This window comes from Nannobrachium achirus (assembly GCF_963921795.1).
Source record: "Nannobrachium achirus genome assembly, chromosome: 3".
In the NCBI taxonomy this organism is placed as follows: domain Eukaryota; kingdom Metazoa; phylum Chordata; class Actinopteri; order Myctophiformes; family Myctophidae; genus Nannobrachium; species Nannobrachium achirus.
The window spans coordinates 57162798-57189450 of NC_137812.1; the positions used below are offsets into that span (position 1 = coordinate 57162798).

The window sequence follows — 26653 nt, forward strand, 5'->3', positions numbered from 1 at the left end:
ATGTTTTTACGCTATTCTATTCATTCGACCACAGCGAAACCAACGGCACATTCCCACTCGTGTGGATGATGAATTCTATTTAGCTCTATTCTCACAATAAATTTAGTGCAGATGATCAGACTTTTTCCCCGAACTTCACTGTTTCATTCACACGCTATATCTACGGTATTTAACAATCCTATTTTCCAGGCCCTGCCTCAAGGTCAGTTCATGTTTATGGCCCCCTAAATGTCTATGTTACAGTTTGTTTGCAAATCACTGTGAGCAAACTGAGAAAAGGCCTATAAGACCAGAGGACATCCCTGTGTCGAGACAAAAAAAATCCTGAAACTACATTTAGGCCTGTCACGATTATTACACACGGTAATCGTTTAATCGCAATTATTTGACATAATCACAATTATTTTGTCATAAACGTTTCTATGTCAACGCGTCCGTCGCATCGAGACACATTGTGAGCTTGTAGATCACTATTACCACTATCAATGTTCTTTTGTAAGTATAAAGTTGTTGTCAAATATGTCAGTCATTTCTTTGTATATTTAGATTGTGTCATATCTGCCATCAAATCCTAAAAGCCGAACAGAAATGTAATTGTCAACGACAAAAACACAATTAAATCGTTTATCGCAATTATTTGAGTGCACAATTAATCGTCATGTAAAATGTCATAATCGCGACAGCTCTAGCTACATTTAGGATCATTCTCATTCCTTGGCACTTTGAAGATTGTATAACAGTACAGTGTATTGACCATAAGCTACAGCACAGGCGCTGACCCTGGGTTCAAACAGGGAGACAAGGACAGGGGCGTCACACCAAACTCTGGGCCCTGGGTACAAGGATTCACTGCGGGCCCCCCATGAATGTTAACTATTGAAAAATAGCAGATATACAAGCTCACAGCGCGGCACCGAGTGCCGCGCTGCAAGCTTGTAGATCTGCTATTTTTGAAAAATTGTGAAAATGTGTGCAAGAAACCCATGTTTCCATGTCAGTGATGCTCAAATTTACTTTTTCATGAGAAGGACCCACAAAATGATATGAATTTGGCCACGGACCCCCATCTCAAAATATTTAGTTCCAGGGACCCCCCGGAAGCAAAATTACATATTCAAAGATTTGCACACATTTTCACGACTTTTCAAAAATAGCAGATCTACAAGCTCGCAGCGCGGCACTCGGTGCCGCGCTGTGAGCTTGTATATCTGCTATTTTTCAACAGCTAAAGTTACTAGGGCCCCTCCACCTTGGGCCCTGGTAACTCAGTCCCACTTTCCTACCCCTTGTGACGCCCCTGGACAAGGATGTAAAAACCTGCTGTTAAGAGCTTCTGGTGATGACCGTTGAAAGATGAATGACTTTCCTTGGCTCAGCCTTTTTCCTTTCCTTTTCTTTAAATATAACTGTTGAAATTATGAAGCAATGACCACTGGGCTTTCCAAATCTGAGGATAATTCCCCTGTAAAAACAGTATTATAGTGCCCCTCAAAGGGGCTATTTCAGTGCTTCTTTAACTTTTTAGCTCAAGACACAAAAGAGAACGTTTGCCCGGGGGACCCAAGCTAGTGAAACCACCATAGCTACAAGCACACAACGTGTCGCTTCATGCCGCGTTATGAGCTTGTAGATCTGCTATTTTCACTACTTCTTAAACAATGTTTTCTAATTTATGGCATTTCTTTGATTGTATTTATATTTACTCATGAAATTACTTACTTTTGAAAAGTATTTTGTATTCATGAATAAATTAAATAATAATTAAGAAAACAAAATGTAGGAACCAAAACCTATTAATTCACTCGCAACAAAATTGGTCCACGATCCAGTGGGCTATTTGAAGGGATAAGGCACAGAAGTAGCTTTTATTGTATGTTTTGTGTTTCCTCTCTCGGCCGATGTGGTTTCTTATGTTTTTCCAAAAGAAAAAGCCTCATTAGCACTACGAGGGAAAAAGGCTACTGGCGGTCGTCCATCCTGCCAGCACCCTGTTAATGTTCACCTCACCGGGTGGCGACTACAATGACGTAGTCTAGTTTGCATAGAAACGTCTGATATCAACAGGCCCAACCTTTGTTGGTTCGAAGCACTACATCTTCTATGCAGGAGAGCTGATCTACAGTAGGATTTCACTCCAACTTAATAGCATGAAACCTATGCAGAGCATGTAGACTGCTGTAGGTCTTTTGGATGTTGCCATGAGCCCATATGCATGGACGGATTAACCCCCGCCCGACAGTTTTTTAGCCCCCCCCCCCCACCATAACCCCTCTCCCTCCCGACGCGCACTACCCAGCTCAGATTTTAAGCCATGAGGATCATCTGAGGGCCAAGAAAGCACCTGTAGACAACAGAGGGGCCCACTCCCACACATTTGATTTTGAATTAACTTATACGTTTAATTTTAGTTAATTGTCAATGACCACGCGGCTCAGTTCCCCCAAGGGCCCCTGAGAGCCAAGGGCCCCTGGCAACGGCCCCACCGGCCCAAAGGTTAATCCAGCCCTGCCCATATGTGTTTTACCTGAAAGTAGTAGAAAATTAAACGGGTATACGTTAACTTATCAACAACAAAATGATTTAACCATTACTAAACCAAGGCTAATTTATTTTATAATTCATCAAACGACACTCACTGAAAGGACTGTCACAAACCAATCATCAATCCAGTTTTGACAACTGGATCACTGCAATGCTGTGAGGGGGATGCCAAGTTGCAGGGCCCAATGATGGTGAATTGAACCTCACACAGGCTACTTCTGCTGGGAAGAAATCTGTCTCCACTTTCATCATATGGCCTATTGAGAGAACTGCAACAAAGCAGAGTGTGCTTCCCCTGCTCCACTCTCAAGTCATTTTAGGGAGCAGATTGGATCTCTGGGCCAAACAAGATCATTAAGGACAGCTGTCAACCCTCGGAACCACTTCTAACATTCAGCTCAAGTGCTTTAATAATCAGAACTCACACATTTGCCCATCACTGATCATCATTCAACCCTCTGTGAAACCACATCTCGACGCCCTGCAGTGAGATTTGCTGCATTGTGACAGCTTTGTCCGGAAGACCGGAACGACATCTGATCTGATGTGATCAAAATAAAAAACGAGCCCATAGGGCACAATTTAACCCATGCATCTGCCTGGCCTGCAGGTTCCATTTGCCTGGAAGGCAGGCAGTGTGTTCATTCAGCATCACGACTCGATAACGATTCTTATCACCGAGCAAAATGGCGGCTTCTCCCTGTCCCATCTTATCTAGTAGAGATTGCATCTTTCTGAACTGATGCCTTCTGGTCACTGTTAACGTAGGCCCACAGACAACACGAAACACCTGCGCTCCGCTTTCAGCTGTTCAGCTGAACACAACAAGAAACCATCATGGCATCATTTTTTCTGCGGATGGATGGATGATGGATGGATCCTACCTCCTTATCAGTATGTGTGAGTGTGTGTGTGCGCGTGATGTAGGTTGTCAAAATGCGCGCTATTGATCTGCAAGTCGTTAATAAGACAAAACGGGGATGGAGGGGCTGAGGTGTTTGCTATTAAAAAAGTAAATCTTTATCCATTATTTTCATTTATAGGCTATTTTAGGAAGGACATATTGTGTAACTATGGGTGTAAAAATGGACCCCTGCATACACGCTTGAGTTAAATGAACGCTGAGATGTTACTGTATCTATGCGTAAAACCCCATTGACTACAGTAGGTATAGCCTAGGCTGCATTATGAATAAACAGGGCATGTTTCTTTTCGGCATGGCACCAGATTATGCATGCAGTGTGTGTTACAGTAGCCTATAATATTCAATGTCAAGTCTGTGCAGTGTGCGTAAAAGCGGACCCACCGGGCTCGTGCGTCCCGGGGTTGTCGGACACCTCCAGGACCAGCAGCTCGCGGCCCTCGGCGCTCTCCCCCACAGTGTAGATGCGGCTGATGGACGGACACTGCAGCCACACGGACACCAGCGCCTTGCGGAGCTCCTCGTAGCGGTGGTACTCGAAGGAGATGCTGTCCTTGTCGTCCAGCGCTGCCCCGCTGACCGTGATGGCCAGGGCGGCCAGAGTCCCCAGTAAAACCAGCGACACGAAGCGTTTCATGGTTGATAATGTCCTCCTCTCACACACATACACACACTCTCTCTCTCTCTCTCTCTCTCTCTCTCTCTCTCTCTCTCCCTCTCTCTAAAGCCCCTAAAGCTTGAATACGGCTCGGTCCCAAGCTTTATCTCCCTGCTGCAACTCCGCTGTAAGGCTATAAATATCTCTCTCTTTCTCTCTCGCCCCCTCTCTCTCTCTCTATCTGTGTGATGTCGTAGGCCTACGTACCTGTGCCCTCTCTCTCTCTCTCTCTCTCTCTCTCTCTCTCTCTCTCTGCTTTAGAGGTGTGGCCTAGTACAGTAAAGCACATGTCATAGATAGAGGAACCTTACAAGAGCCATGTATTTCCATATCACTCATTAAAATAAAATTACCACATTGGATGGAGAGCTATTCTGCCCAGCAGCACTGTGTGTCAATGTGCACATCTCATAGTAGTGTGTGTGGAGCATGAATAATATAGGCTATAGCCTACTCTTGTGTAAATGGACCAAGGCTAATTGTTCTTTTGTGAATATGGTAACAATTATTACATTTTAACTGCTGTCATGTGTTGTTTGTAGCCTATATAGGGTGTTGAATGTTTAAAATAAGATGTTATCAATTTGGGGGGTTTTAATTGTTGAACTGTGTACTTTTAAATATGTCAATAAAGTAATCAATCAGTGACCCCAGTTACAGTAATTGATCGATTGATTGAACACTTTATTATACGTTTGCATAGGAAAAGGTACAGTACAGGACAGTACAGTACAGTACAGTACAGTACAGTTCACTGATACAAGGTGGTCAACTAAAAGGATAACAATCACAAGAAAGCTTGCTGGCTTGTTTAATTTAGGGTTCCTTTGTACTCAATTCATACAAAAATCAGATTCCCAGTTTGAGTCAAAATCATCAGTTTATGTAAAAAAAGGTTTCTTCATCTGTCTGAAGTTATATCATCTACATCCAATCACCACTGTCTTTGTGTTCACAATATTCACAATATGGTCGACCCCCAATCGGACAAGTGGTTTGGGAGATTATTCTTGGACAGGCACACACACAGACAAACAGCGGTTTGCGAGATTAGCCACAGACTAATTTCTCAAGACAGATGTTCAATTTGCAATAAAAAGCTGCCAGCAGGATCACTGTTTTGAATAGGAGCAGAAAACAAGAAAATCTGCATAAAGAGGCACAGCCAAGCCTGATTTCCTGTTATTGAAACGTTGAAATGATGTTTAAAAAAAAATATATATGTATAGATGTAATTGCGACCGTTAGGTCGCAGTTTAGTATCAAAACCTCCACCGGCCGTCCGTCCGTCGGTCACACGTCACACCTTTGCCCTGCTCATATCTCCGCATCAGTATGACATCACACTGCTGACATCAGTATGACATCACACCATATATGGAGGGATGTGTTGGTTATCTCCATATCTGGAGATTCAACCTTCAACGATTTTGACATCTTGTTACTAATCTGTCGGTAGATAATGCCGGTCTTATATAAGGGTCATTTGTGTACGGTGTGATGTCATACTGATGTCAGCAGTGTGATGTCATACTGATGTCAGCAGCTATGTCTCTATATATGGAGTTATATGTTGTTCGTGTCCAAATATGGGGCTTGTGAGGTCAGACTTAGTGAGATTCGTCGGTTATCTCCATATATGGAGGGATGTGTTGGTTATCTCCATATCTGGAGATTAAACCTTCAACGGTTTTGACATCTTGTTACTAATCTGTCGGTAGATAATGCCGGTCTTATATAAGGGTCTTTTGTGTACGGTGTGATGTCATACTGATGTCAGCAGTGTGATGTCATACTGATGCGGAGATATGAGCAGGGCAAAGGTGTGACAAGGCCCTGCAGAAAATGCATGACACGCTGCTGCGCCACACTCAGCACCCCTAAAAACCAGTACTTGGGATTTGTTGATGTAAATGTTCACATAGAGTGTAATAATTGGTAAAACAAACTTTTGGCCTATTTGTGGAGATAAGCGACCAACGGTCGCTTATCTCCCGATTAGGGAGTCTTACTGGTGTATGTATAGATTTTTTGAACTGAATGAGTTCCCAGATTGCGGGCACCCTGAAAGACAGACACACCCAGTGGTGAAAATATAATTGTAAAAGATTTGCATGTACAACACTCTTAAATACGTTTAAAGGATGGCTATTATTTAAAATTCACATATAGGAGTACCTAGAGGCTGAGATGAAGGATGCGTTGAGAGATGTGAACATCAAACTCAACCAGCGGCTCAGAGCTCAGCACTTCCAAAGTTACTTTACAACACAGAGCCAGACGATCAATGACCTGAGGAGAGAGTTGAAGGAATCAGAGGTGCCATCAGTGGTGAAGCTTGAAGAATATGAGGGCACAAACATAGTGAAAGACCATGAGATTGCCACCCTGTAAAATAGACTTTCCTTTCAGACAGAGGAGACAAAGAGCTTGCTGTTTGAGAAAGAAAGAGGAACTTGATTATTGGCAAAGCAAACAGGAAAAAATCCTGGAAAAGGACAAAGTTGAGAGGTTTCTAGAGAAAACTGAGTTGAACACTGTCCTGATTCAGGACAGTGTTTCAGGACTCCTGAAACAACAGCACATCACAGAGGACATTTCTGTACCAGCTGGGTTTCATCAAATCTCTTTTGGCAAGGAAAAGATGAAAGCAAGAGAGGAGGCATCCTTGGCAAAGTTTGAGGAAGAAGAGGAAGCAAAGAACAGGAAAGCCCAGAGATCGCCACACTGCAAGAGGTTGGCAGCCAAGGCTCTGACAGTGCTTGAGGAAGATGAAGAAGCAAAGTGTATAGATCAGTAGATCTCCACTCTGCAACAGAGACCAGAGGATCAAGAGGTTGATGGCAGAGGCTCTGACAAGGAAACAAAGAATAGTAAAGAGCAGGAGACAACCACCATATGCAAGAGAAATTGATGGTTATCTCCAGGGTGAACGTGTTGGAGCATGGGAGACAGGTGGCAAGTGGAAAGTGGAAGAAGCATGTAGAGCAGTTGAAATACATAGAAATAGTGGCGGACCTGTTGGCTCCACAGGGTGCTCCACAGGGTGCTCCTTCATGTCCCTGCTGGACAGTTCTGGCAGCAGGTGTTTGAGGAGAACAAAAAGGATTACATAAGACAGGAACCACCCTGGAAATTGATTGTAACAATGCAGGTTGAGGTGTATTTATTTTATGTCCGGTTCCTTGTTATGTCAGAGCTGCAACAATTTCTGCACTGAAACTATATACCTCCAACCTGGTTGTGTGGCAAATTCTGGCAATACAAGTATCTTGTATCTTCTATATTGTGAGGTGTCTCAAAGCCCAGGGCTCTAGGTTCAGAGAGAGCTTTTTTCTTTGTGGCTGTTCGAGCCCTGAATGGCCAAAAGAATAAGAACAAAAAAAACAAACAGCATTTAGTTTGTTTTGCATTACTTGTTTTCTTACAAGAACCACATAGACTTTAATGGCTACAAACACTAGCCATTTTTACAAACACACAGTCAACCATCTGTTTAGGCTTGTATTTATTCCAGCATGAGAGATATATCACAGAGCGTTTTGACGACTTCCTCATTATAAATATAAAACATTTGCTCATATTGCTCAACAGTTCACAAATCAGCATGTTTTAATCATTTAAAATATTAAAACACACACAGTGCTTAATCATTCAGCTCATTTCTCTGTGAGGAAGTGGGCCCAGAGGTAAACAGAGGGATTCACAGCCTCATGCTTCAGTCCATGAAGATGTGTGTGTGGTGTGTGTGTGTGTGTGTGTGTGTGTGTGTGTGTGTGTGTGTGTGTGTGTGTGTGTGTGTGTGTGTGTGTGTGTGTGTGTGTGTGTGTGTGTGTGCGCGCGCGCGTGCGTGCGATGTGCGTGCGTGCGTGCATGCATGCTACTCCTCCTTGCCCTCCTGTGTGAGCGTGAGCGAGTGTTTGTTATACTGGATGTCTGTCTTGAACAGCTTGTCCCACCAGGTGAAACAGGAGGCGTAGTTTCCTGTGCCGTTCATGTGGTGGAAGTCATGGAAGCGAGAGCCAGTGTAGAAAGGGATGAGGTAGAGAGGATTGAGAGGAATGTCATAACCACTGAGAGAGAGAGAGAGAGAGAGAGAGAGAGAGAGAGAGAGAGAGAGAGAGAGAGAGATACAGTATGTAAATATTGAGAGAGATGGGAGAGGGGAGGTGGAAATGTAGGGATTAGCTATTTCTACCATTTCTATAATTCTTTTACAGTGATGTTGAACTTTGGCTACCTAGCTTTATCGGTTGCTCCTGTGCCCTGTGAGTAAGGGGAGTGAGGGAATGACCATGAACAAAGCAGATCTGTGCTACAGTATATGTAAAAACGAGTCCTGTGACTTACTTTTGAGAAAGGGTAATTCATACTATGAATTTGAAAGATCTGATGTTACGCAGAATCCTGTGACCTGTCAGATTCTGTTATGTAAGAGGACAACAGTTTGCTAATGATACTGAATTTGTGGCGCTAGAGATCACCTTATATCTATATAATAATCAGATACTTTCCTAAAACTAAGTAACATTGTTTGTTTGTTATTGATAGATTCAGATTTGTTTGTGTTCAGTTTTGTGTTAACAGTGTGATTTTGTGACCGATTTAAATCCATATTCCCTCTTTCATGGTGCACAGGAGCAACTAATACGTTAAACATCACTATAAGTAACATTGCAGTAAACCAATGTTGCACTGATCGTAAAGTACAGTAATAGTTCCTGTTCTTAGTTTTGTTAATTCTTTGACAAGCAGAAAACGAGGGTTGCCTTGCATTGTTGGGGTTATTTTGCTGACCAACGCATTGATTTGCAACACGTCAATCAGTGTCAGGTTTCTGTCTCACATCCTGTTGCTCTCTCTTGCTGATCGAGCTCAGTACAAATCAACAGTTTATGTTGATTCACACCCTGGTTCACAATTGCGAATTGCACTGATGACAACCAAGGCTTTCAGTTTGTAATCCTGGGGTTTTCATGCTGATCAGCATGTTCAGGTTTTGGTACCCAGCATTTCATGAGAACAGTCAGCATCCCGTTTGTATGCGAGAGCTGGCGAGAACTTCTGGGAACTCAGATTTCAGCATTGTGACATCAGGTATCTCCATATGTGGGCATCATCCAGGCACTGGAGTGTGCACCAGCACTGTGACGTAACCGTTGCCAAACAACGTTGATTTGTACTGACAGCAGGGCTCTTCTCGTCGGGGGTGTACATATTCAGGCTGATAATGTGGCGCATTATCAGCCTGCCTGTCAATGCCGGCCGGGGTAATTGCATTGACAACCCGTCGCCACTGCCCAGTCCATATTATTTCTGCATGCCCACCACAGACAGACAGATGTGTAACTTGAACTTTATTTATGAGAAATATACAGAATATAGAGTAACTTATTGACTACACATTTTGGCCTCATTGCCCCTTTTATTGTTTTAATGTGACTATGGAACTAACTTTAACTTCAATGATTCGATCAAGTGTTATTTATTGTGTATATTTATTGTATCTTTGTCTATGGCTGAAAAGTCTGGTTTACGAGGCTAAGTTTTGGGGGGTTAGGCGGTTTATTAAATTTCAGCCATGCATCATTGTGCTGTCCTACAGTACATTCTGTGGCACACAATCAGGAAGTTGATGATATGACAAGCATAAAACAGTTTTTTGCAGATGTAATGCCAGGGTTTAAGCTGCGTCATGGACCTGTCAGTTCCTCCCTTCAATATACAGTACATGCCAGCCATTCTACTGTCTCCACAACAAGATATGGAAACATACTGTTCTGTTCGTTGAGTCAATGATGAGCATGTACTTTAACTGCAGGCTTCTTTATTCAATCAAACAGGGACAATAGATAATCATCACACATACTATATAGAAACATGAAGACTCTGGTACAACTACAACTCATAAAACTGCATTAGAAATATTTAAGAATGCATCATATCTATAACATATAATTTAGCGAATGTCTGTCTGAGTGTCTGAGTGTCTGAGTGTCTGTCTGTCTGTCTGTCACAGCGTTTCTCCTCAGTGGCTGGAGCAATTGATCTGAAATCGCATCACCATTAGCATATGAACACACCTGACACAACTGTGAAGCCCTTTTTTCACTTTCACAAATCGTTTAATTGATATTAATTTATTAGTGAATTAATTTTTCCCATTGACTTATAATGGGAATCGCAAAAACTCACATTCAATATTTTTTTTCTCGCAAACCATAGGGGCTACAGTTACAAAACTCTGAGAGGAGATTTATAATGATATCAAGGATTAAATAAAAAATAACTTTGTCAGTTGGCCTCATGGTGGCGCTATAACAGTCCACTTTACGTTTCGGCCTGTAACTCTTGAACCGTAGGTCGGAAAATTAAAATTATTTTTTCCCTGGATTCCGTGGGTCGAGACGCATCTCCCGATATAGGCCACGCCCATTTGCGCCAGGCTAGATTTTCCGCCATCTTGAATTTTCTCCAAAACACACTTTTTGCTCCTTTTCCTACATATTTTCTTCAAATGTCGCAAAAAGCGGTATACATGATCTATGAACCCATGCAATGAATATACTCAAGGGATATGTCGATAGTCTGTACCGTTCGTTCGTAACGGGCTTCCAAAGTTATTAGCAGGATGGGACCGCAAACAATAGCCGTAAAGCACAAACAAATTGTCGAGTCAACACTGAATTTTAACCAAGGGTCGCGGGTGGCATACTCAACGAATCCCCAAAAGCATTTCCACTCTGCCTCATGGTGGCGCTATAACGGCCTACTTGCCTTGTAACTCTTGAACCGTAGGTCGAAAAATTAAAATTCTTTTTTCCCTGGATTCCTTGGGTCAATACGCATCTCCCCATATAGGCCCCGCCCATTTGCGTCAGGATAGATTTTCCGCCATTTTGAATTTTCTCCAAAACACACTTTTTGCTCCTTTTCCTACATATTTTCTTCAAATGTCACGAAAATGGGTACACATGATCTCTGAACCCATGCAATGAACATAGTCAAGGGATATTTTGATAGTCCATACCGTTCGTTCGTAACGGGCTTCCAAAGTTAGCGGGAGGGGCCCGTTTTGCAAACAATAGCCATAAATCACAAACAAAACGTCGAGTCAACACTGAATTTCTGCCACAGGTTGCGGGTGGCTTACTCAACGAATCCCCAGAAGCATTTCCAATTCCACCCGTAGAGGGCGTCACAAACGCGCAAAACGTAACCGTTTCGTTCCAAAACGCGTTTTTCAGGCAGACCGACCCTCTCAAAAAGAAACACAGACTACTCTGCGGATGGTCTCACGGTCCAAACCGCTGCACACACACACACACACACACACACACACACACACACACACACACACACACACACACACACACATAGCCATTAAACGAAACGGGTATTTCTTACATTGATGCTCCTACATATTATCATGCAAGAACCAGTTAAAGTTACTTTCCATCCCTCATATACCGTGTGCACAGTGCACATCCCATAACCCACACACTGCACATCATTTCGGAGCTCATATCTTTGAACGGGTAAGGACTAGTAAGTCAGTATTTTGCCTAATTCAAAATACTGACTTTTGTAACAATCATGTAGCAATAATAGATTCTCTCACCCTCTTGTGGTGGATTCAGGTAATGCAACTTCTTCCTATCTATTGTTTGATGAGTCATCTCAATTACATGAGAGTCACACCTTCAAGTAGAAACCCTTTCTCTACTCTTTCCATACACCGCAATGTGAGCATTTGGGACATAGAAACAGTGAGATCCCTGATACCCATATATGGAGAACACTGACGGCATCAGTAGGACCAAGCGATGCGTGTCAGTGTGACGGATATGTGCCTATATATGGAGATCTCTGTATCTCCCAGTCCTTGTCCCCTTTTATGGGCATATTGGTTGGATCGGCGGTTCTACTGAAAGATGTTGTTTTGTACATCTGTACATCATGCAAGTAAAGTAACGGCAGGGGAAGTAGCTGAGAACGTAGGCAAAGATCTGAGCTATCCGTGTGCGAAAGTTGGAGTCTGTAGAACCAACCATGTGCTGTGAGACCTCTTTCATGCGATTCGGGGCCCATCGGCTTCAATTAGTAGTTGGGATGGGATGGTAATAATGGGTGGTATAATGTCTGCTGCTGCAGTGATGCTCCATGGCTGCGAGGAAAGGTTTGATTAACTCTAGTCGTAACCAGCCATTTAGCTGTTTTGAGTTAGTATCTGTTCAGTTCGACCTAATTGGACGTGTGTCCAATTGAAAGGTCATCGAGGAAGACACTGAACCCCTGCCATCTCTCTCTCTCTCTCTCTCTCTCTCTCTCTCTCTCTGTCTCTCATGTCATTCTGGATTGGAGGGTCAGCTAAACTAGGTTAAAGGCAAATTAATGTCTGTCGGTGCATTCAATTCAGACAAACGCAGAAAGAAAGGATTTCTTTCTCATCTTTCACCTGTGAACGTCGATGGTCTCCAGGAGACGGAAGGCGAGCCAGGCCCACAGCAGTATCACATGGTTACAGAAGATCAGGATACCAAAGAAGAAGCCGGCTCCCAGGATCACAGTCTCGGCCGGGTGTGCGTACTCTGCCTGCATTCCGAAAGGAGCCTGGAGGACAGGAGAAGCAGACGCACAGTTATTTTGTTTGTGTAGCTTAAGTTGTGGTATATTGGATTCCAATGCTTGTTTATACTCGGTTGTGCGCTGTCATGCACCAAGAGTAGTGGATCTACTGGCTCACGACATGCATGCGCATGTGTGTTATACTTACAGTAAAGTCATGGTGGACCTTGTGGATGTATTTGTAGATGCAACGGTGGTGCAGCGCCCGATGAAGGAAGTAGTGCCAGGTGTCCTCGACCACAGCGCTGGCAAAACACTGAGCCACCACGTAGGGCCTGGAGAGGGAGAGAGAGAAAGAGAGAGTCTCAACGGTCGACATTGTGTACTGCATAGCACGGTCACAACTCTGATGTAAACTGTATCATGGTGAATAAGACATAATACTTATTAATACATAATACGTATTATTCCCACTGACCAGCGGGGCATGGCGTCCCACTCGTAAGGGATGTTGAAGAACTCTGTGAAGTAGTATGTTCCAGAGATGAGGAACATCTGGATGCAGAAATGGTTATACATCAATATCTTAAAACACTTCCATTGGTTCCCCAAAGTCTCATGCTTGTCCTGCATAGGAATACAGACACACACACAGAGGAATACAATTCGATTAAGTTAATTTGTAAACATACACTTTCTCTAATGTCGAATTCACACCAGCGGTGGTCGATATTTCTACTCTGTTGTTCTGTTAAATGGGTGTGTACAAACCACGAAGGTGACATGGACTTTTGTGGGTACGCTAATGTTTCACATATCTTTTATTGATTTAAAAAAATAAGCAATGAAAAAAAGACACATCCCCACCCCAGACTGCTATTCAATTCACCGTTTGTCAGCCTTCTGATTGGTCCCTGAGACTCCCTGACTGGCCAACCAGAAAAAACCATTCACTTTTGCTATCGGGGGTGGAGTTTGTGCAGTGGAGAATGTTGCTTCAGGCTTTCAACAACGGTCCGCTCTGCAGAGCACGGCGTTCGCGCAGTACGGCGCCGTGAGCTGATAGCGATCTCGCTCATCATAATGAATAAGCTTCAACAAACTATGGACTATGGACCTTATCAATGTAACTAAGAGTTACGATTGGGTACATATATTTTAAATGGGCAGAATTACGAAAAGCCAGCCTATTATGTGAGGAGAACTATAATCTGGCTGTCATCTTCCTACCCAAGATGCACTGCGCTTTCTCTTTCTATTTCTATTCTCTCTCTGATCCAGAGGATTAAACTAATTAAAACATATATTTTCGGGGGGAAACTACTGTTTTGCTATGTAATTACAGTACCTTTTTCTTCCCTTTTTATTAATATCACGTAGATGTGTTTTTTTTGGTACTTTATATAGCTGTAATGAGGCTATGAAAAAAAAAATCCCATCCACTTCCACTATAAAAGAATCTGCAATGGTGATTCTGTCCCACTGGGATTAAACAAATTAAAACATATATTTCCGGGGAAACCCCCTGTTTTGCAATTGTCTTCCCTTTTTATTAATATCACCTAGATGTTTTTCCTTTGGTACTTTAAATTGCAATAATGAGGCAATGAAAACACCCTCTCCCCCCATTCACTGCCACTATAAAAACAATCTGCCCAGGGTCAAATGTACCACCATAGTAACAGGGCAGAATGGGGCGGGATTTGCAAATGACTGAATTACAAAAGATCAGGAGACCCTGTTACAGTCAGTTGCCATATCTTTTCAAATTGTTCATGTTTGTCCTTTATGGTGCATCAATTCTTTTTCAAATGGAGTGTCTGTCAACTCTGTCAGCCATCTTTTCATTGTGGGCACCTCTTTCCATTTCCAACACATTAAAATTAGCTCCTTAGCTGCAATCAGTCCATATGACAAGAGATGCATTTGGTGTAAACGTAATTCTCTGTCTTTCTCTCTCATACAGACACACACACACACACACACACTCACCTGCTGGATCTTATACTTCTGCATGAAAGGCAGGAACTGGAACAAGAAGCCAGGAAGACAACACACAAAGTAGATGAACTCATGAGCGAAGAGCGACCCCCAGGTGGCGATCTGAAACTTGGTGTAGTTGTCCAGCATGTAACCCCAGGCCTGCTTCAGCGGGGGCTGGAAGGGGTTGGGCGGCAACAACTCATCTACGTACTCCACTGCCAGGTACACAGAACCCAGGATGTTGGCAGTGCCATTAACCTCCATGTTGTATAACGCTTGATGCAGGGTGTGTGTGTGAAGGAAATCTGGAAGGAGACAAAAAAAGTGTTCTTGTCGGCTCAATGTTTTACGTCATGTTCAACGAGTGACGCTGTCTTATGACAAAGCATGTAAATTAGGCTTAAGCCAGGCCTTCAAAGCATAAAGACCCTAGTGTCAGGGTTTATTTCTCAACAGTGACCGTTTCATATTCATATCCCTTACTTTACTTAATATCAGCACCTGTGTACAACTCCCCCTGTAGACGCTGACGTCAGTGTAAGAACACATTAAGAAAACTAATTGTGCAACAGTTTAACACGTGTTGATAACTAAACTAAACAACAGTCCAGTTCATGAGCCTCATGGCTGGCTGAGGTGTTGAAAAGCCTAATGGCTTAGGGGACAATTATATAACTAGGCTACTATACTAACTGTTACTTTACTACAACGTTAATTACATTGGGCAACAATAGCCTTAATTGAATTCAAGGTCATGTACTATATGTCCTTATTATCATACAAATTATAAACAAATTATTCCACCACAACAAAGAAAATCTATAACACCACCAAACTGTCTAATCAGACAAAAGCAGACAATAAAGCATGATACAGATTAAAACTAGTGGATGTTTCTCGTTTCCTGTTCTGTGGTGATCTCTCCAATCCAAACGATTTAAGATTAAAGGTGCAGTAAGACATTGTTGTTGTTAAAAAAGTGTTAAATAGCTATATATTCTGATAGCAATACTTGTTATTGAGTGTTCAGTAACAGCTGTGTCTCCCTGATTCTCGAACTCTTTAGTAAACATATGCATTTTCAGGTCGGATCCAGTCAAGAGAGAACCCGTACAGGTCAGGATACAGGATAACAAGTGAAATTGGAACTAGAACACTATAAGTTTTAAGCCGATAAATGGGAGACCCCTTTATTGAGCAAACACTCTATAGCATTTATTACTGTCATACTATAGAGCATTGGTTTTTCAATTTAAACAACATTTTTTGACATTTGGAGCTATAGAATAAAACTCAACTGAACTCCCAGTGAATTCACAAATAACGAACTCAGTGTTTTTATACTATAACCTTACAGGCCAACATTTGCTGTAAAGATAGCCTATTTGACATTTGCGCCCAAGAGCCCAAAGTTCTTCAATCTGACATGCAACAATGCAATATTCAATTAAATTCATTCATTTTGCACAACAATTCCATAGCTTCTCACCTGGCTGCGTCTGTTTCGTCTACCTGGGAGCCAGAGGTGAGTATATCCGTGTGATGTTGTATCTGTGTGTCCTCTTTCTCTCTGTATCTCGCTCACTCTGCTTTAGAGGTACTGTATATGGCCTGCCCTGCACAGTAGCACAGAGGACCAGGCCCGGATTAACGCATGGGGTCACGGGGCTGTAGCTTGGGACACGAGGCTCTGAGGGTGTGTGTGTGTGTGTGTGTGTGTGTGTGTGTGTGCGCGTGTGTGTGTGTGTGTGTGTGTGCGTGTGTGTGTGTGTGTGTGTGTGTGTGTGTGTGTGTGTGTGTGTGTGTGTGTGTGTGTGTGTGTGTGTGTGTGCGTGCGTGTGTGCGTGCGCGACGCGTGTGTCAATGCGAAATGAGGCTTTTGTGTTCTCTGACATAATGACACGTTTCTTGTGCAAGGTTCTGCCTTGGACTACTGGGAGTATGCTGTGCTGCATGCAACGTTTCACACAGATCGGAGATAAGCTGTTCACAGACAGACTCAGACACATAAACAAACAAACAAACAAACAAACAAACAGACACACAGAGCGACTCAGGCGAAAACATAATCTCCGGCCTTTGACAGTCCAGCCTGGTGGAGATAAGAATTATCATTACTGCCTGTATTAACTATATTGTCCCTTCCAGGTCAGAACAGCCGGGGGAGAGTATGTTTTCGGTTCTGTGAGTCTGTCTTTCTGTATCTGTCCGTCTGTAAACAGCTCCAGATTTTGTCCCAAACACATGTACTGTAAATTGGTGCACATTATCTCTGTAGTCATGTGATCCAGACGTATCTGACAGCTTTGTCAGATTCCCTTCCAATTGGCTACGATTGGCTTCAAGATTTTGCGTGAGTGGCAAATCATAAACGCATCATCTGGTTGCTGTGAAACTTTGCACACAGCCAAGGAATCGGAACGGAAGAACGTCTTAATCTGGCCCTAAAGTGGAAGATGAAAGGGTGGAGGAGGAGAAGTGGGAGGGAAAATGTATGTGGAACATAGGAGATGTATTATATCCTTGTCGCTACTACACACTATATATGACTATTATGTGTATCGGAGGATGCACATGGGCATCTATACACTCTCACCAGCATGGCTTACCTGTGCAATCTGTACTGTAGCTATGGATATAGCAGCCTCAAATGGGACACAGTACATGTGGTGAAGAAGGCTCAGCATCGCCTCGGCTGCCAATCAAATCAGGGTGAACCGCTGCATCCTCAGTGTTTCTCAACAGCACCGTCGAGAGCATCCTGACGAGTGGCATCACCGCCTGGAAACCAGCACTACAGCAGGTGGAGCAGACAACCAAGCCCTTCATAGGAGAGGTGAGCTTCTCTCCCACCAGGGAATACAGGAAAAAAAAAGGTGGTAGTCAAAGGTGAATCATAAAGGACATTCATGACCCCAGCCAGGCAAGCAATACTGGAGTATCAGAAGTAGCACCAGCCTTCTGAATAGTTTTCATGTTCCAACCATGAGACTGCTCTGATATTGTTTTACCTGCTGCAATTTTCATATACTGCACGTGTTTTCCAAGACATTTCTGCCTTCCATAGTTCCACTGCCACCTAGCCATTGCAAAGTTTTTAATCATGCACCTTTCTTAGTCTTCTCTATGATGGACTTTTTGTATTTGTATTATTTGATTTGTCCGTGCCTTTCTGTCATTTGACCTGTTCTGTGTTCCTTTCCTCTCTATTCTCTCTTCCCTCTTCTAGCTCTTCCTGTAATTGCAATGTTGAGAGATTCACACGAAAAACATTATTGCACCCATTCTGTTACACCTGCAATTGTGTGATGTAAAAATACATTTGATTCTATTTCTTGATAATAGTCAGTGGTGCGCCAGAGAAAGAGATTCTGAGAATATGAATTCATGAAACACGACAGATATTCATACAACATGTTCCCAGAATGTGAAAAATATTCAACAAATAAAAATAAATCACAGCGGACAGTACACATACACAATAATTTGCATACATATGGACGAACGCTCTCCTAGTAGACAGCTTGGCATGATGCCATAAAAAAAAAAAAAAAAAAAAAAAAAAAATATATATATATATATATATATATATATATATATAATAATAAAATACATACGTTGGTTCGATGAAAAGGCAGGCTTTGGGCCATTTAAGTAAATCAACTAAACTAATTGAGATTACTGGACCATCCCCATGAATCCACAGTACACCCAGATTCAACATGGTGGCCCTACCGTGATGGCTCCACAGGGAGCTCCACAGGGTGCTCCCTCCTGTCCCTGATGGACAGTTCCGGCAGCAGCAGGTGCTTTAGGAGAACAAGAGGAATGACAAAAGACAGGAACCACCCTGGAAACTGACTGTTTGCGAAAATGAGGTCTGGTCTCTCAAAGCCCAGGGCTCTAGGCTGAGAGAGTTTGTTACCAGGCAGCTGTTAGAGCCCTGACAAAGGACATGGACGATGAACAAAAAACAAACTGTGTTGAAACTGTGATTAATCCTGTATACATATGCAATTTACTTTCAGGCTCATTTGTGATTAGGTGTTAGCTATGCACTATGCAATGCTGCCTTTTGATGGGTGGCTGTAGGCTACCTCTTGTTTGTTTTGCATTACTGGTTTTCTAATAAGAACACTGAGCATGATTTAATGGCAAACACAAAGTCAAACATCTGTTTAGGTTTGTATTTATTCCAGCAAGAGAAATACAGTACATCACAGAACATTTGGATGACTTTTTCTTATAAAAACCAAACTAAACGAAACATTTGCCCATACTAATAGTCATGAAATCAGGACTGTCCAGCCCAGCAGTTCCCTATAATCCATTGCCCTTTTCGTTTAAATGTAACATCAGCACACTTAAAAACATGCCTGTCTTCATTCCCAACATCTGCTTCCTAAACATGAGACAGCTGAACTGAAACCCCACTACAACATGAATAGCTGATCATAACTCATTTCAAATATTAAATCACATGGAAAATAAAAAGCTAAAGTGCTTTATGGAATCATTCAGGTCATTTCTCTTTGAGAAAATGGGCCCAGAGGTAAACGGAGGCATTTCACACCACCATGGCTTTTAAGCACAGCTTACTTCATTCGAGGACAAAGCAAAGCGACAGGTCAGATCTGTGCTCTACAGGGTTTTATTCATTCAAAAAGCCATGGAGAGAAGCAGACAGCAGACTTCTTTAAGAAGACAACAAGGCACGGAAATCCAAGTGAGATTCAACACCTAGAGGTGCAGTCACGCCACCACACTGCTCCTTACAACGCTCAGTCCGGAAGATACGTGTTTGTGTCACAGAGATGCACGTGTGCTGTGCACGTACATACACAGACAGTGTGTGTGTGTGTGTGTGTGTGTGTGTGTGTGTGTGTGTGTGTGTGTGTGTGTGTGTGTGTGTGTGTGCGTGCGTGCGTGCGTGCGTGCGTGCGTGCGTGCGTGCGTGCGTGCGTGCGTGCGTGCGTGCGTGCGTGCGTGCGTGTGTGTGTGTGTGTTTTACTCCTCCTTCTTGCCCTCCTGTTTCAGCAGGTGTTTGTTGTACTGGCTGTTTGTCTTCAGCAGCTTGTCCCACCAGGTGAACGTGGAGGCGTAGTTGCCCACGAAGTTCATGTGGTGGAAGTCATGGAAGCGAGCGCCGGCGTAGAAAGGGATGAGATGGAGGGGATTGAGAGGAATGTCATAACCACTGAGAGAGAGATGGAGAGATGGAGAGAGAGAGAGAGAGAGAGAGGAAGGAAATTTAGGGAACAAGTTATTTCACCATTTCTACTTGTTCTGTGCCCCCTCAGTGGGGAGCAAGCGATCACGTTTTTTTTCTTTCTTTTTTTTAATCGTTTTAGCACACAAACGACCACAAAACAAAGCAGATGTGTCCAAGTGAGTTCTGTCACTTATATTTGAATGAACTGGCTCTATTCATGTATTCCTGAATAATGCAATCGTGACATCATTTCAGACTCTGTGATGAAAGAGCGCATCAGTTAGGATTAATATACTGTATTTGTGGACATAGAGTTCGCTTGTCAAACTCAAACTGTATTATAAAATGAATAGTGTGTTTGTATTTAGGCTGCTGCCTCCTGAACCTTATATTCCTTGTTGAACAGTAAGAATCTTCCATTTCTTAAATTAGCCCATGTTCTGGCCTGTCATATAAAGGCTAATGAAAACTGGCCACTGCCAAACTTACCACATACCACTAAAGTATCTTGAAACTAAATTAGAAATATTTGAGAATGCATTTATAACTAATTTAAAGCCATATACATCTATAGTCAATCTGCTGACTTCTATCACCCTCTTGTGGTGGATTCAGGTAATGGCAAGTTCTTATCATTAGCATGTCTGCTGCTGCAGTGTTGCTCCATGGCTGCGAGGAAATGTAAAAAAATAAAGAAAAAGAAAGAACTCTAATTTTTGTCCTTGAGTCAATGTTTTTAGTTGACAGGTTATTGTAATAGCCGTGTTTTCAATTTCTATACACTATAGGTTGTTTAAATAAAGCTTTATTGTGTTCTTGTGCTTTTTTCCTTTGTTTTTAAATGGCACTGCTGCCTGTTGTGTCCCAGAGCTCCATTGGAAAAGAGATTTCTAATTTCAATGGTTAAATAAAATAAATAAAACACCAGCCATTTAGCCTTTTTGAGTTATTATCCGCTGGACTTCATTTGGACATTGGGCATGTGTCCTATTTAAATGTAATCGAGGAAGACACATGCCCTGTGTCCAAATGAAGTTCAACTGAAGACACAGGATCTGTCCAATTTAAATGTAATCAAGGAAGACACTAAACCCCTGCAAGCTCTCTCTCTCTCTCTCTCTTAAATTCTGGCCAATGAGGAAAGAAAGGATTTCTTTCTTTCTTCTTTTACCTGTGAACGTCGATGGTCTCCAGGAGACGGAAGGCAACCCAGGCCCACAGCAGTACCACGTGGTTACAGAAGATCATGATACCGATGAAGAAGCCAGATCCCAGGATCAGAGTCTCGGCCGGGTGAGCGTACTCTGCCTGCATGCCGAACGGAGACTGGAGGACAGAAATAAAAGAGGTCACATAGGTGTTTGTGTGGTTGGGCTTGTGGTACACTATGTGTGTGTGTGTGTGTTTGCATGCATTCAAAGCACAACTTTGTTTTTTTACAACAAGGGTTCATATTTTAGATTGTAATTAGAGAAGATGAGTGTTAAAATGTTTTCATTTACTGCTTTCAATTGACCGTTTGTCAGCCTTCTGATTGGTCCCTGAGACTCCCTGACTGGCCAACCAGAAAAAAACATTCACTTTTCGCTACCGGGGTGGAGTTATGCAGTGGGAGAAAGTCCTTTCGTCTGCCCTGGCTGTTTTGTCCCACGAGCAAAATGGGGCGGGATTTGACAAAGAGTGAATTGTTTTAGCCATTTTAATGATTTTGATTTCAGTAGTTGGGGGCATGCGTACACGTCGCTAATTATGTCATTTTAGACACAATAAGACCATTCCCAAGATGCACCTCAATCTTCCATGGACAGATGTGTTACTGTAAATAGTAATAAAGAAATCTCCGGCTTATTGTGTCTAAAAAGACATATTTAACCACTTGTACGCATGCCCCCACCCACTGAAATCGCTAAAATGGCTAAAATGACAGAAAGTACATTAGATTTGTTTTCTTTTTTCATCTTTTCTTTTCTCTAATTACCTTCTAAAATATGTTTGTTGTCCTTTAAAAAAGATCAGAGGATTTCTAGGCCTTAGTTTAAGCATTTGTTCTGCATTCCAATGATTTATACTGGGTCTCCCCCTAAGGGGAATATTTAGACTTTTAAGCCCCGGGCTACTCTGCTACGAGCTCCTAATGCCACCACCTGGAATCGAATCCGGATCTGCCACTGTAAAACTCAAAACAGGAATAAACCTCTCAGCTAAGGGAGAATCCCTCTCTAGCCACGGTTAAACTTCAGGGTTTCAGGCAGGACAACTCTGCTAGACGTACTCCATGGAGCTTGTTTGTGTGTGTGTGTGTGTGTGTGTGTGTGTGTGTGTGTGTGTGTGTGTGTGTGTGCGCATTATTATTAGTATTACTCACAGTAAACTCATGGTGGACCTTATGGATGTATTTGTAGATACGGCGGTGGTGCAGCGCCCGATGAAGGAAGTAGTGCCAGGTGTCCTCGACCACAGCACAGCCAAAACACTGAGCCAGCAGGTACGACCTGGTGGAGAGAGAGAGAGAGAGAGAGAGAGAGAGAGAGAGAGAGTATATCATTATCATTATTAAACTGTTAACATCAGAGATGAAGACGTTTCACTCAGATTCCTGAGCTCACTATATTGGTACCAGTGGTTCTCAACCTTTTCAGGCTGTTACCCCAAAATAATCATATTTTAACTGGGGACCCCCCTACCCTGACGAGCACTAAGAGTTGAGGAATTACATTTTGTCAATCAATTTCTGCCTTTGACAATTTGGCCAATGTTTAATTTGTCATTTAGAGGTATTAAAAAGCCCTTTAATTGTTACTTTAGAAATGTGCATAAACCCTCTATACACTTGAACTTTAAGTTGGTTTGTTTACTGTTGAGTGAGAAAACATCATTGTACATTAAGTTAATCATCTGGGGACCCCCCAAAATAATTTGGGGACCCCCCTGGGGGTCCCGACCCACAGGTTGAGAACCACTGTTGTACACAATCCCGACAGACTTTCGTCATATTGAATTCTACTCAACTCTAGGCATTGTGTACTGAATTGTAGCATATCACAACTCTGATGTGTACTGTATTATGGTATGTTGCCACTGACCAGCGGGGCATGGAGTCCCAGTCGTAGGGGATGTTGAAGAACTCAGTGAAGTAGTACGTGCCACAGATGAGAGGCAGCTGGATGCAGAAGTGGTTGAACAGCAACATCTTGAAACACTTCCATTGTTTCTCCCAAGTCTCAGGCTTGTCCTGCATAGCCATGCAAACACACATGCAGGGGGGGGGGGGGTCAGTTTAGTTAATTTGCACACTTACACTCAGTCTAAAGCCCTTTGCACACAGGCGCGTTTAACCGCACGGATAAAACGGACAATATAATTTTTTGAAAAGAAAACAATGATTCTCTATGACCTCATGCACACCGGCTCCGAATTAGCCGTCCGACGAGTGGCTGCCGCCGTGCGTTTTTTTCTCGATCGAACCCAGTTCGATTCGTGCATCTTGTCGCATGCGGTAAAAAACTCATCACTCCTTTTATGACTCCTTTTTGGATCCGCAGCGCCGATTCCGCACAGCCTTGCACACCAAATCCAATGCGTTTTATTCATGCCGCAAACGAAAAAAACGCAACTCTCCTGTGTGCAAAGGGCTTTACTCTCTAATACAGCATTCACGCCAGTGGCAGTCAAGAGTTCTACTGTATTTCTGCTAAATGGGTGTGTACAAACTAAGCATCTGAAACATCGGCCCGGACCACTGGCCAGGAGGTGCAGGCACCAAGGCTGCAAAGCCCGATCTGATTTCCAGTCTAAACTGTATACTATCAATAAAGCCATATAAAAAGCCAAAATGTGATGTGGATCGTGGGTATGCTTCTGCTTGGCTGCCGCTCTGTCTGACAAAGCTGAACAAATTGCCGCACAGCCTCCTGCTGTAGTGAGGAAGGTGGCAATCAGTCCTCTCCAAAGAACCTTCAGTTCAGTTCAGTTCTTGAGCCATACGACTGTTTGTGTGAATTTGATGTAAATGTCATTCTCACTCGGCGTGAAAGTCTAACATCTTAACCATCAGACCAAATAGATATCCCTGTGGACTGTGGGGAAATATTAGACTTATGAGGCCATCAGGCTGAGGCAGTGAGTCACTCTGCTACTAGTCTCGCGTGGCCAGACTGTTGCCTCCGCGATTTGGCCAAATGCTCCCGGCATACAGTCTGGCAAACCGGAATAGAAATGATGAGTGCGAGATAAAGCGGATGTGACGCAACCGCTCACTTGGTGCAGTAGCAATAACAAGTCCTACTGGAAGCGTTATGTCTCCTTTCTTTTTTTTGTTGGGGCATTATTTCGTCTTTCTCTGGTGTTGTTGGTGTTACTTCCATGTTGTTTTCAAATGTTTTCTTAAACAATACACTCATAACAAGAATAGGCCGCTCGAATGACTTTGTCTGAGCTATTGTGTTTCTGTTATGTTTCCAGTGGGACTACAGTTCAGTGCAGCACTGGCTACTTCCCATACTCGCCGTTCGGGAGCTGCCGTTCCAGACTCTATATAGCATTCGGAGATTGTGGAATAGTTGTCTGGCTACGCGAGACTACTCTGCTACACTCACACACACACACTCCTACCTGCTGGATCTTATACTTCTGCATGAAGGGCATGAACTGGAACAAGAAGCCAGGTACGCAGAACAGGAAGTAGATGAACTCATGAACGAAGAGCGACCCCCAGGTGGCGATCTGGAACTTGGTGTAGTTGTCCAGCATGTAATCCCAGGCCTGCTTCAGCGGGGGCTGGAAGGGGTTGGGCGGCAACACCGCATCTACGTACTCCACCGCCAGGTACGCAGAGCCCAGGATGTTGGATGTGCCGTTGACTTCCATGATGATGCAAGGTGAGTGTGTGAGGGAGACGACTGGAAGGAAAGAAACAAAAAGCTTTTTAGTAGGAAATCATTTTTAGTGTTTTCGGTGAGACACACAGTCTTATGACAAAGGATGTAAATTCAGCTTAAAGCCTAAGGTTTTAAAGCATCCTTTAGTTTATTATATAGTAGTACTGAGTAGGGGTCAGTTTTCTGACCACAATAGTGATCGTGTGATCACAGATTTTAAAGCCTACAAGCCCATGTGTTGTGAGCTTTTGGCATGAGTATATAAATGAAGCGTAACTGAAGACCTGTGTTGCATAAGTCATCAGCTCTCTCTCTCTTTCCGGGAGAGTGTTTTCTGCTGGTGATTCAGTCAGAGTGTATCAAAGGGTGCGTTCGTAAATGCGCACCGGGTGTGGTTAGGGTTAGGGGTTAGGTTTAGGCATAGTTTTACTGAGGTTAAGGTTAGGGTTAGGCATAGTTTTACTGAGGTTAAGGTTAGGGTTAGGGTTAGGCATAGGTTTACTGAGGTTAGGGTTGGATCCATATACACTCTCTGAGTTATGGAGGTCCTTTAAAAAAATTAAAAGTTTGAGAACCACTGACTACTTTTGTGAGTAAAATACTAGGTATTATACTCTTTATCAGGTGTGTATAATGTAGAATGCTCCGATATTGTTCCGATGAGTCCTGATTAAATTCTTAAGCATTCTACATTGGTCTGAATTGTATTGCACTGCTCCTAGTTTCCTAGGGGATGTTATATATATGATTTAAAAACACAAACACCTCACGTATACCAGTAATAAATAGTTAAAATGACAGCTGCAGGTGAACAAAACAGGAATGTACAAAGACTTGGTGAGGTGAGAGGTGGGAAACAAGAAACATTAGTCTATATTAATATAGGCCTACTTATATAAAGAATATAATATAGCCTACTGGCATACACCTGTAATAACAGTAACATCATGTCAAAAGCACTCATCCAACTCTCCAAAAGCATTCTTTCACAAAGCCTCGGCTTGGATCATGACGGTCATCGGTCATCAGTCTTGTGTCGAGGCTATCTTTCACACTAGCCATAAATTATAACTACAGGAGAGGATGCTAATATGCGGAGGTTATGAGAGACAAAACGTCCGAATATTAGCACCCTCTGCTGGAAGTTATAATTTATGGCTACTTTCACACAATGGTCTGAAAGGATCGAACACTGTGTACAAACTGTTTCACTAACTAAAACAAAAGAAAACCAGCAGGCTTTGCTCACGCACATGAAACACAATCGTAAAAATAGATAAAATGTAGACTACATCGACCGGTTAAACATGCCATTTACATAATTACATAACTGTTACTGTATAGTACCTTACAATGGGCAACAACAAGTCTATTTGGAATTCAATACATGACATTATCACACGAATTATAACTTAATACAGAACAGATACAGTTAATATTACTCAAGTATTTATCGGTAATATTCATCTATTAAATTGGGCAAACTGACAAATTCTGACAAAAGAGAATAGGCCTAATGCATATTGCATTTAAACATATCTAAAGATTAAAACACGCGGATGTTTCCCTTTTCCAGTTATTCTGTGGAGAATAGATCTGTCAAATCCAAATCCGAGTATATTGACTGGAGGCCGCGAGTACCGAGAATAACACATAACACACAACTTATTTTCAAACAATAAATTATTCAGTGTTTATATCACTTTACAGGCCGACATATGCAGTCAAATAGGCTATAATAACACGAAATTCACAGCCGAGCACCGCGATCAAGCTCTTCCTGTCATGCAACAACAATCAGGCCATCTAAATATTCCCGCATCAATGCAATATTCAATTAAATTCATTCATTTTGCACAATAAAAGCTCTCACCTTGCAGCGTCTGCTCGGT

The 26653-nt window shown here is 42.7% G+C and overlaps 3 protein-coding genes across 3 annotated transcripts in view; all 3 read right to left on the minus strand.

The window, feature by feature from the left end:
* The window catches only part of cpe (carboxypeptidase E), a 38937-nt gene extending 34710 nt beyond the window's left edge, over nt 1–4227 (minus strand). Inside the window, exon 1 of the mRNA XM_080722840.1 lies at nt 3848–4227. Coding sequence (XP_080578966.1) covers nt 3848–4100 — 253 coding nt within the window. The 5' untranslated portion in view covers nt 4101–4227. The remainder of the gene's footprint in view (nt 1–3847) is intronic.
* Nucleotides 4228–8001: 3774 nt separating this feature from the next.
* Nucleotides 8002–14936, minus strand: LOC308282337 (methylsterol monooxygenase 1-like; the record flags this gene model as incomplete). Its single annotated transcript, XM_080722684.1, has 5 exons — nt 8002–8194; nt 12580–12734; nt 12898–13024; nt 13168–13316; nt 14682–14936. 5 exons carry the CDS (start codon nt 14934–14936, stop codon nt 8002–8004), a joined length of 879 nt encoding a protein of 292 aa, XP_080578810.1.
* A 4743-nt stretch (nt 14937–19679) lies between these two features.
* Nucleotides 19680–26653, minus strand: LOC308282490 (methylsterol monooxygenase 1; the record flags this gene model as incomplete). Its single annotated transcript, XM_080722855.1, has 6 exons — nt 26635–26653; nt 24496–24782; nt 22968–23116; nt 22250–22376; nt 21056–21210; nt 19680–19869 (listed from the first exon to the last, which is right to left on the minus strand). The coding sequence occupies exons 2-6, from the start codon at nt 24748–24750 to the stop codon at nt 19680–19682; spliced, it is 876 nt and encodes a 291-aa protein (XP_080578981.1). The 5' UTR covers nt 24751–24782; nt 26635–26653.